The sequence below is a fragment of the Micropterus salmoides genome, unplaced genomic scaffold, assembly GCF_014851395.1.
Source record: "Micropterus salmoides isolate LMB-PRFRI ecotype aquatic unplaced genomic scaffold, ASM1485139v1 Ms_hic_scaffold_6, whole genome shotgun sequence".
NCBI classification, from domain to species: domain Eukaryota; kingdom Metazoa; phylum Chordata; class Actinopteri; order Centrarchiformes; family Centrarchidae; genus Micropterus; species Micropterus salmoides.
Genome location: NW_024044348.1, coordinates 24599046 through 24610385, shown reverse-complemented (window position 1 = coordinate 24610385; position 11340 = coordinate 24599046). Strand labels below are relative to the sequence as shown.

General features: G+C 39.1%; 1 protein-coding gene across 1 annotated transcript; it reads right to left on the bottom strand.

Moving 5' to 3' along the window:
- Positions 1 to 3885: 3885 nt before the first annotated feature.
- LOC119890108 (zinc finger protein Xfin-like) lies at positions 3886 to 6633 on the bottom strand. Its single transcript, XM_038701175.1, has 2 exons — positions 6395 to 6633; positions 3886 to 4979 (listed from the first exon to the last, which is right to left on the bottom strand). The coding sequence occupies exons 1-2, from the start codon at positions 6555 to 6557 to the stop codon at positions 4015 to 4017; spliced, it is 1128 nt and encodes a 375-aa protein (XP_038557103.1). The 5' UTR covers positions 6558 to 6633; the 3' UTR covers positions 3886 to 4014.
- Positions 6634 to 11340: the final 4707 nt, after the last annotated feature.

Genomic DNA, 11340 nt, shown 5'->3' with positions numbered 1-11340 from the left:
GCGCCAAGGTTTCAGCTTCGCGCAACGGAAATGACATCAGGCGCACTTCCGCTAAAACACTAAAGACGAGTTCAATCTCACAACGTTTTGCATCGGCTCACCAATAAGCAACATTTTTCTTTTGGTTTCACTAAATTGCAACTATTTACTATCACATTTACAATTTACAGAAATAAACATGATATACGGAAGATAGATTAAACCAAACAGCACAGACACAGTGAATAATAAATTAATATACCACTACAGCATAATACATATTAGAAAGTTATTACATTTTCATGTGTAAGTGTGTGTTATGGCAGAACATTGTGTCCTCTTGCATTTAATCTCTTATGTATGGTCTTTTAATATTATTATTATTACTATTATTGTTATGTCTTATAGATATCCAGTATATGTATTGTGTTTTTATCCTTAACCTTTCCCTCTCCTATACTCCTTATGTTAGTCCATCCACATTTACTAGGGTTCACGTCAGGGCTGTGAGATTGTTTGGTGTTTTCCTCTCTTGTTGTTCCTCTCCTCTCATGGAATGTTCATTAAAGGCTGAAAGAGGATCTCTGTAGACTGTGTAAATGATTATGCATCCCTTTGCTCAGGGCCAGACGCCCGAAGCTGCAGCTGGTCTCTGCTGTATGTGTTTTAGTACTTCTCTGTTCATTCTCTTTTATTAATAAATTCTTCAAAGACAATGGCAATGACAAAGACAATAAGTATCTCATGTGCTGTAGGTAGGTCTTTTCCTGCTCAGGTTCCAGAGTGCTGGTTGAAAGACTTTAATGCAGTCTACATCCGGCCCTCCATGTGGCCCAGCAAATAATCTGATATGACAACAAAATTAAACTAACGTTACATGTAAAGTGTATGGAAGTAGGTGAAGAGTGAGCTATATCGTGTCATTCTCCTCTGTTGAGTTTCACATGTACCGATCACCGCCAATCAAGGCTCAACACTAACTGTCCGACCTGCAGTCTCTCCCCTCCTGTTTCTCTGCAGAGCGCCTCCACTTCACACACACATACACGCGCACACTGAGCGAAGTCAGCCAGCTGATGAGCGGACATTAGCCTGCGTAACTACGCTCGTTTATTAAGCTACGTGGTGCAATAAAAGCTTCGCGAGTGAAAAGCCGATACTTCACCAACACACCTGTTTTAATCTGCTCAGTCTCTCATCCACTGCAGCTGTGTTTTGGTTTTACACAGGCACAGCGCTAGTTCAGCTTATTGTTACAAACAAGCTAAAGCGAAAGCTGTCTGTCTTTAGTAACTGTTTAGCTTAGTTAGTTGGAGTAAACTGGAGACAGATCAGCCCTCCTCTTTACCTGCAGCAGCAGAGGGAGGAGAAGGAGAAGGACAGGTTCTTTTTCTATTCTTTCTAAATTTCAGTCAGTATGTTGATGTCAGAAATATGATTGATTTTACTGATTTTATTGTTTTCAGTGAGATATTAGTGACCATTCTGTTGTGAATCCTGTTGCTGCTCTAGAAACAACATTTTGTTTATTAAAAAATATTAAATTATTTTTTCAAATAAAATGTTTTTTCAAAGGCATTTATTTAGTAACACATGGGACTGATAAGAGCATCAATAATAAAAAAAAACCCTGAACCAATAAGGAGTACCAATACAAGTGTGTCATATTCCTAATGATACCCTTCCCAACTCGTGAGAAAATGTCCCATCTCTGTGTCTTGGTTTTAAAATCTGGCCCAAATGAAATTGTAATTGAATAGCCCTGCTTTAATGAATAACATGGAGAGAATCTGGCTTCTATTTAAAGTTATTACTCCTTCTTAATTTCAAAGCAGCTGCTATGTGAAGTATTAATTGAATTTCTTTGTGTATGACCAACTTCACACACACACACACACACACACTTCTAAGAGAAAATCTAAAAATGTCTATTGGTGGAAAAGGTCAACATGTTTTTACAAAAATTTTAGTTATAATAATAGATGATGGATCTCTAAATGTCATTCTTAAATGCAGACTTGTTATTATCGGGGAGAAAATAATTATTAAAGTAAAATCTTTAGTACTTAATTCTGTCTTCCAAGAATGTTCACCTGGAGGAAACTGTGAAACTGATACTTTCTTAAAATCCTTAAACGCTACAGTAGTAGGACAGAGTAACCATCAGCACATTAAGAATTAAAACAGAGAATATTGCGTATTTGCAATGACTTTCTCTGGCGCTCTGTGGTACATTTTGGAGGCATGAGTCCAAGATGAGTTTGGACAGCATCCTCCCCACTGACACCACCGACAGACCACCTGCATCACTGTCAGCTTCTCACCCGGGTGGTGTTGAAAGCACTGGATTGTCCAGGTGGGCGTAGATGCAATTATGAAGAAAAAAAAAAATGCCGTCCTGAACTCCCAGTCGGGGCCGGATGGCTAACTGGAGGGGGTCCAGGAGAGGTCTGATCATAGGCCGTAACTGTTCCAGCACCAGTCTCTCCAGGGTCTTCATTATATGGGAAGTCAATGCCACAGGCCTGCAGCCGTGTTCGAGTGGAGTTTCATCAGCTGTCTTCTCACCGGGTCAGCTGTGAGGCACACTGTAGAGGTTACAGGCAGGGGAGGGGGAAGTGAAGGAGTCGACAGGCTGTCGGGCTGGAGAGGGCAGTTAGCCTGGGAGCCAGAGGAGGGACGAGTTTAATAATCTTCGCAGGTCTTTAGACCGCGGTGGAAATGCACACAGCAAGGGGCTGAAACTTTTAGTTTCTTGGAAAGTAGAGCCTGGGACTAAAAGTCCTGGGTACTTTTGGTGGATACGCGACTTAAGATTCTCTTAGGAGCACAGGGGACTGTAAGGAGGAGGAAAGAGGTATCGGTGTATCAGTGTTATTACACTGTTCCATGAAACTCTCAAACAATGACTTGATCCCAATAACAACTCTTGCCTATAGCAAGCAAAAGCCTGATATATCCTATTTGTCTGTACTGACATGTTCCTTCATTACTCTGAACATGGGCACTTACTTCCTGCTGCTGGAAATACACAAGATCTACATCGCAAAATACTCCCACACTATGTAGGCTACTCTTGTTTGGGTAGCATTTTCCAAAAACTAGGTTGCCGAAATGTTTTAGGAAATTATTGATCTGTCCAATAGATTTTAGAGAGAATCCTATGGTCATCTCTCCTGTGGTGATTAATGATCAGCCTGCTGAGTTTGTGCAGCAGTACAATCGACCTCAATCTGACCCTCAGGCTTCATGTGGATGTGTAAAAAAGCCCATCAGCGAGTATATTTTATTATAAGCTTCAAAGTTTTAAAGTTGACAATACTTTTATGAAAATGTTTTATTGAATCAGTCCTCACATTTTCCTTTGTCAGCTGGTTGGGATCACCAACCCTCAAAAACAGAAAGACTACAGGTTGTGCAGCAAAATTGCAGGGACGATCGTGAAAGACCTTCTTCATCTGTATAGAGTTAGGACTTTGAGCAAAGCCCAGTCAGTCCTGGCTGATCCTAGCCACCCCCTGTCCAAGGAGTTCATGGTGCTTGTTTGTCCCTGCTGCCATTGGCCTTTTAAATAACTCAATGTGATTCGTAGAATTTATGGTGTACTGTCTGTCTAATTGTGCAGTAACTGCTGGCTATACAGCACTGGGATAACAGAGAGACCGTCACCTTTTAAAAATGAAACTACAAATTTGTGACTGGTTTTAAAAGTTTACATCTTCAATAGGAATTACGTTTCTTGGGGCTGAGACGGACAGAGGTGGAGAAGTTGGAAAGTCTTGAGAAACTATATATCCATATCATCCATGAATACTGGAAAGGGCATCACTGACAAACTAAGTACTTTGTCTATTTCAACAGAAATTTAATCACTCGACACAAATGGTTGTCACTTGGAGAAACATACAATATTACAACTTGCTGTTTACTTTATTCTATACTACAAAACTATATAGCAACAACTTATAGAGACACTGGTTTGTCCAAGGTTTGGTTCATTCATACATTTTACATACCATGGAGCAAATCTCAAGTCTAGAGATTCTCTCCTGCGTGAGTCTTCATGTGAATGATTAAATGGGAGCGGCGAATGAATCTTTTCCCACAAGCAGTGCAACTATACGGCCTCTCCCCTGAATGAGTCTTCATGTGGCGCGTCAGATTAGACTGAGCGCTGAATTTCATATTACATACAGTGCAAATGTAGGGTTTCTCGCCAGTGTGAATTATTGTGTGCTTGATAAGATCACCTTTCTCTCTGAAGCTTTTACCACAGTCAGTACATCTGTGAGGTTTCTCTCCCGTGTGGATTCGTTTGTGGGTGTTCATGTTTCCACACTGCGTGAACCCTTTGCCACAGAAACTACACGTGTACGGTTTCTGCCCAGAGTGAGAGTTCATGTGAGTCTGCAGATAGGAGCGCTGGATGAAGCTTTTACCACAGACACTGCAGCTGTAAGGTTTCTCTCCCGTGTGTGTCTTCATGTGGCGGGTCAGAATGGATTTGATCCTGAAATTCTTGTTGCAAATACTGCACGTGTGCGGCCTGTCTGCGGTCTCACCAGCTTGCCGTGGTTTCTTCCTGTTTAGCCCCGAGTGAAATCCTCCACTGTCTCTCCATTCATCATCACTCACGTCACTCATCTGACAGTCGCTGGCTGGCTCTGATGCACAACAGCCTTCTTCTTTATCAGGCTCTGATTTAAACTGTTCAGATGAGTTGCTGGGCAAACAGTCTCCTTCATTTTCAACGTCTTGGTTTTGATGTGGAAACAGTCTTGCATCTTCATCACTTCGTTGTACATAAATTATATTGAACACAGAGTCTTTAGTATCAGGGTCTTCCGGCTTTTCACCTGTCTGAGCTGTCAACGGTTTCTCCTCCTGTTCTTGTTTAATCTGCGGGGGCTCCCGGTCATTCTCGCTCAGCTCTGTCTTCTTCTCACAGTGATCCTGCTCAGAGGGAGTTTCCTCTTTCTGGACAGAGAGCTGCAAGGGGGCTGGACAGTATCACACAAGACAAAAGAAATCATTTCAACAGGGAGCTAGACAAGACAGTCAGAACATGAACATGAACCATTTATATAAAAATCTCAACAGGTGCAATGACACTTATGTTTTAATGGCTACTTTTTAGTGAAATAAATAAAGTGTGCACCTATCAGCATAAACACAGATGAACTAACAAATGCAATAATCTCAAAGCCAAGAAGTCAGCTTCGTCCCAGCACTTATTTTGTATGTTTTAAGTTATGGGATCACGGTTCATTATGTGTTTGATGCAGTGGGGAATTTGAGAGATAAAGGTGGTTAAATGTCAGTTTTGCTTGTAGTATTTTCATAGGTTTCATGGTTGTTTCACCACAGACACATGCAATAAAATGCATCATAGCTACTTATTGGAGGTAAAAACAAAGATTATGACATCCATCGTGATTTCCTTCTGCACTGTAAAACTGCATGCACTTATTAGCTACAGCTACATTAACAAGTATAACAGGTCCAACATGAAGCAGAAAAACAAAAAGACATCTTGGGAAATCATTTTAATTTCCACTTCCTGTTATATGGAGAGATGTGTAATCAAGCCTGTAATTTAAGAAGCTGTCCCATTTGCTTCTGTGAAAACAAATATAAATTTGCCAATGCCCAAACAACAATCCCTACATGAACGTCTGTTGCTCCCCCTAAATTAGATTAAACATAATCTAAAACAATAATGTAAAAAATATTCTACATGTCTTTGGGGGAATCCACTGCCTTTGCTTGCAACCCCAATTGTAAAGAAGAGGAGACCAGATACAGTGAAGTCTGCCTTTGACAGACAGTTCCTCTAAACAAAGCTTTTTTTCATTATGGGGGTTTAACCCCACTGTGGCCTAGACCTTAATGTTATTGCCAAATATGCCAGAGGAGCAGGTATCTTACGGTATAGCCACCATTTATGGTTAAAATGAAATGTGTTAAAGCAGCACAGGGGATTTTTTTTTGGACTTGCGTAAACACTTGCACTTGTAATGAGGCATATTGTTGACTTGTGACAGGGTCACTTCATAATGACGGTTAATTACGTAGCAAATAAACTCATCCAACAAGCTTTTGCTTTACTCAGTTCAACCCTTTTTCTAAGACTAACTATCCCACAAAAGAAGCTGAAATGAGGTAGAAGAGGTGGTAAGAGGTTTAAAATGCTTTCAGGCAGTTTCTACAAGAGGACCGTTGTGTGGCACATATAGCCAAACAGCCATTTTGCATCCCCCTCCCCCCATTCAGGGATGCGAAATGGCGCTAGGTTGTCTCCTGTGTAAGGGACTGAGTTTATAGGGAGTGGCCCAGAAGACTGAAGACCCCAGTACATCTTACCATACGCTATTGTGATTAAATCAGAGATCTAGATCCCCAGTTTAACATTTACCTTTCCACCCGGCCAGTTGTCGCTGATGCTTGATCTCCTGCTTTGAAAGAAAAACGATCTCCTCATATTCCTTAATACTTTTTTCAAAGATGCTGAATATTTCCTCAGCAGCGGCTGTCAATCGCTCACTGACCAAAGCTTTTAGTTCGTCTGTTTTAAACATTTCCGCGGGTGACAGAAGACTGCCAGTCTGTTTCCTGACGGGCTGACAGAAGTCTGACTGCTCGCGGAGTTGCCAGATATCTCGAGGAATACGGGTAGGCTATCAAACAAACTCGTACTTAATGAGCCAGAGTGAATCAGATTTTTATGGCAAATAGCAGGACTGTGCTCCACGCTGTCTGTTTATAGGGTAAGCACCTTGGACTCTACAATGAAATAATGTGTATGCACATTGAAAAAGATCCACTGGAAGATGGACTTAATTGTGTTTGTAATTAATTTGTAACTGATGACATCGACCGATTTCTGACCTGCGCTATGGAAGTAGAAGTCTGTGAAGTTGACATTTTTTATTTTATCTCTGGTCTTTGTGCTCTAGTGAGCAGACAGATAAACCCAGGTAATTCAAATAGAGGCTTAACATGTCCAACAAGGAAACTGCCTGTAGTAAAAACAGGCAGCATTTTGGAAAAGCAAAGTGGCTTTTAATAAACGGACATGGCAACACAGGCTGCTAAAAAAAAGAAACTCAGCATGATGGAGCTTTGCTGCCACCCACTGGCCGTGAAACACAACACCAGAGGAAGACCAGAATTAATTTGTAAGCCATTTCACTAGTGTTATTGCCAGTTTATCAGGCAGTCATGTGGATATTCACGTTGCAGTTTAGGCCTAATGTGGAAAGTTGAAACAGGAACAGATTCAGGTTGTATTTGGTAAAACTACATACCTACAGTATACCCAAATGCCTTTCTGCCTGCCTTGATTAGATCTAAGCAGATTGGCAATTTGCATTTGCACCAGGAGATGTCAGCAGATATCCAGGAATGCACTTTCATTTGACACTTCAAAATGCCAGCATTGTTACCATTATGAATGATATTTGCTTTAGCCAGAGCTGCAGTCTGAAGATGCTGAATCGGATTTATCACGATAGATGCAAAACTAGACTGGATGGGTTAACTGATTCTTTCAGTAAATGTGACAAATGTAAGGATGCTTACCTGTCAACAAATGCTCTACTTAAGCCTGATCATTTATCTTCATTCTTATGCAGTTTTGATGATTATCTTCTAAATTTTACAAATTACTATTCAATATTTTTATTCTTCTTTCATTTAGTATAAATACATCTTTTTATTCTATTCAATTCATTTTTATTTATGTAGCGCCAGAGTGCCAAGTCATAGCACAAATTATCTCATTGCACTTTTTATAGAGAGCAGGTCTAGGCTGTACTTTTTGGTTTTACTTGGTTTTCTATCAGCTTTGTTCCTTTGTGTCCAGGCTTTTGAAAAATACCAGAAATACCATTCATGGTATTGTTATTTTAGACGTGAGAATTAAACTCCACTGTTTCACACACACAAACACACACACACACACACACACAGACACACACACACACACACACACACACACACACACACACAGAGCAGAACAGAGATCAGATGTAAACTTTACATGCCAATGTGACAGATACTTCCACACTAGCTTATTCTGCACAGACCCCACACCTCTCTATGAGTCAAGTATGAGTCTGAAATTAAAATACATTCCTTTTTCCCCAAAGCAATATAAAGATTTGGCATCTGGTCTGTATCCTAAGCTGTTAGTCAAATATAAAATGGAAAAAAAATAGGAGTAAAATTATGCTTTGACATATGCTCACAGCACTCTTGTCAATATATGTGCAAATCCGGATACTGTGTCCTGTGTACAAACTGTAAACTGGTGTAGCACAAACACATTCTCAGAAAGACTAAAAATAAAGATGTTGCTTTATCTTATAGCCCATATGTGTAACTTTTTGGGAAATAGATATAAATTGTGTGAAAAAATTAGTGTTGTAATGTATCTGTATGGTTTTTGGACACAAAGCCAAGCCAAAGTTTTTTTTCTCTTTCAAACTGAAATAATTAAACATCTGAAAAATTAAGTAGGTATACTGAAACAATTACTCTTGATTAAATCAAATACACCAGGTTGCTCTGCCTCTGTACGACCAAAACACAAACGTAACTTAAACTTTAACAACACTCACCAGTTACTGTCCTACACTGCAGGTCCAGCTGTCAGTGAAGCACGCACTGCAGTAAAATAAGGTTAACACTTCTGTACCAGTTCATTGTATTACGGTTGAGACATGAGAAATAAAACATTCTAATGTCATGTATAGTATTTCAAGTGTTCATTTTGAGGGAATCCTGAGTGATACTTAGAGATGCTGGTTTATTAAATGTTCAGTTCAAATTTCAATTCATATCGGAGCTCGTTCAATTATTCTGCATCTGATAGCAGCTGACACACTCCCGAAATGTGATTCAGCCATGGTAATTTCCTTCTGGAGAGCTGTGCTAGATGTTTACCAAGAGCTGTACTGCAGTTATCACACTGTCACAAAAATGGGCATTGTTCTCTCATTGTTCCACAGAGTATTAGTCCTCCACAACATAAAAAGTACAATATAAATTCTGTTCGGTAAGGAATATAATGATAGTTTGTTTGCTGCATTTATTTCATTTCGATCAGCTTGTTCCTCTCTGGCAACAACAGTGCGGTGCACTTCAACTCAACAACATGTAACAACTGAAAAACGGACAATATTTACATTACTTTTTCCTCTCAGTATCATCATCATTCATTTAATGAGAGGGTTCTTGAGGGACACTATTGTCCCACAATGCTGTGCGCAGAGTGAACATTACATCAACATTAAACCTAATTACATGTGGTAATGAGATTATTTGGCGTGAAGGAGCACAACATTTGATTGATACCACATCTAGTATCACTTCAAAAGTAATGATTCTCCAAAGAAGGACAAAGGTCTAGTCTATTTATCAACTTCCAAGGCTTTGAAGTAAAACTAAAAGCCAAAAACGGCAAACACATCTGGCCTTTTCTGGCTTAATCTTCACATTCGATTGAAAATTCTAACGTCTCTTCTTTGTCCAGCATGTTTCTCCTAGACATAACTGAGCTCACTTTAATATCAATATAATGAAATGTATGAAATTCATTGTCCTTATGTACTTTATATATAGCTTTTGCAATATTGTTGCTATACATTCATGTCAATAAAGCTAATTTGAATTTGAATATATTTTGACCATTTTCTCGCACGTCTTAAATTCAGCTCACAAGTCTCGAGAAATAGACTTTCTCTTGTCTAAGCCTGATACTAATTTAAATTTTAGAAGAATTTTCTACTTTTTAATGCAGTGATGTTTATTAAATAATCAGATCTTTAGAAAACAGCATGATCCAAAGGAAAACTTGACTACCTTATATATGGGCCTGCAAAATATCAGAAATGTGTTTTAGTGATCAAATTCAAGTCTCAACTCTGTATATGTTATCTGTTCTCAGAGGTGTCTCAAATCAAGTCAAAACAAGGTCAGCATATAAACTTCCATTTCTCATTGATTTGAAAATACTCCCTGGCAACACTGAGGCTGACTTGGCAAACACAGTGGAACAAATTAATGGTGCTAACATGGACATCAAAGAAACTAATGAGACAGCCCATTTAGTGAATATAGATTTGAAAGAAATGCTTGTTGTCCATTAAGTTTCTACAGCTCTAATCGCAGCATGCATTGCAGATAATCATATCTATTTGTTTTATTTTGGCATTTCAATTTAACCGTAGTGCAAGGAGAATGAAATGTGACAAGAAAAAAACAAGATCATGGTTTAACACAATCCTGTGTTTTTATGATTAAGGCAAACATTACACTCTGTGGGAAATGAAAAGATTATTTCCCAAAACGGATCCTTATACTTTGATTCTAAATTTCAGCTTGCAGAAGTCACAATATTAATGTAGAGGTTGACTTTTAGGTGACACCTGCTGTGTGTTTGAAATCTATGTATGTGACTTTGCTCTACAGGGATTAAATGATGCGTCTATACTACAAGCTGGCTGTGAACCATGATGTATTTATCAAGGAGCCACAGCCCTGTGAGGGATGAGAATCACAGTCAGCAAACTGGTGTTTACTGGATGAAACACATTCGGAAACAGTCACTCTGCTGACGCATTCATTTTACTCACTTCCCTTCTTTGAACCGTTTCATTTTGTCTTTGTTACAGGCTCTGGACGCTTTCATGCCTCACCACCACTTCTCACTAAGGTCATAGCCAAATTACAGAGGTAATTGGTATTCGGTAGACTCATTAGCAGCAACCATTCAACAAAGCATACCTGACTAAGTTGACCTTTTGCTCTACTTCTACATATTAATGATCAAGCTTTTTAATATGCACATCATGTGTAGCTCATTAAGCACTTGACGTAGATCATCAATGATCAAAGACTGTTTTTATACAGGCACACTTAAACTCCCATTTAACTTTCCATATTTAGCTTAAAAGAAATAAATCTCTTTCTGTTTTGTCTTCATGTAACATTACAGAAATAATTTCCAAACTCACAGTGCAGAGGTTTATTAGAGAAAAATATTCAGCTAGAAGCATTTAGAGACCTCCCTTTGATAAAGGCAATCATATCTGACTAGAAGGTCTTGTTGCCCTTCACAGCTCTGTTTTGCCGATTGACTGTGATTCTGTTATTTGGTGAATTAAGTTAATGAAAATGCAACATAAACAACTGGCAGCATACTTTTGCATAATTATACTGGTGGATGTCTGCCTTTTAATCAGGAAAGTAGCTTAATGCAGTCCCCAGCCTGATACTACAAAAGTAGTAAACACTGATTTTCTTAACATGAATGATTATAGGTAGATTTTGGTAACTTAGCATATATTACTGTCGAGG

Excerpts from the sequence above, each read along its gene's own strand:
- LOC119890108 (XM_038701175.1), bottom strand. The coding sequence starts at position 6,557 with ATGTTTAAAACAGACGAACTAAAAGCTTTGGTCAGTGAGCGATTGACA. Across the intron at positions 4,980-6,394 it reads ACAACTGGCCGGGTGGAAAG|CCCCCTTGCAGCTCTCTGTC; the intron begins GTAAATGTTAAA and ends GATACTGTCCAG.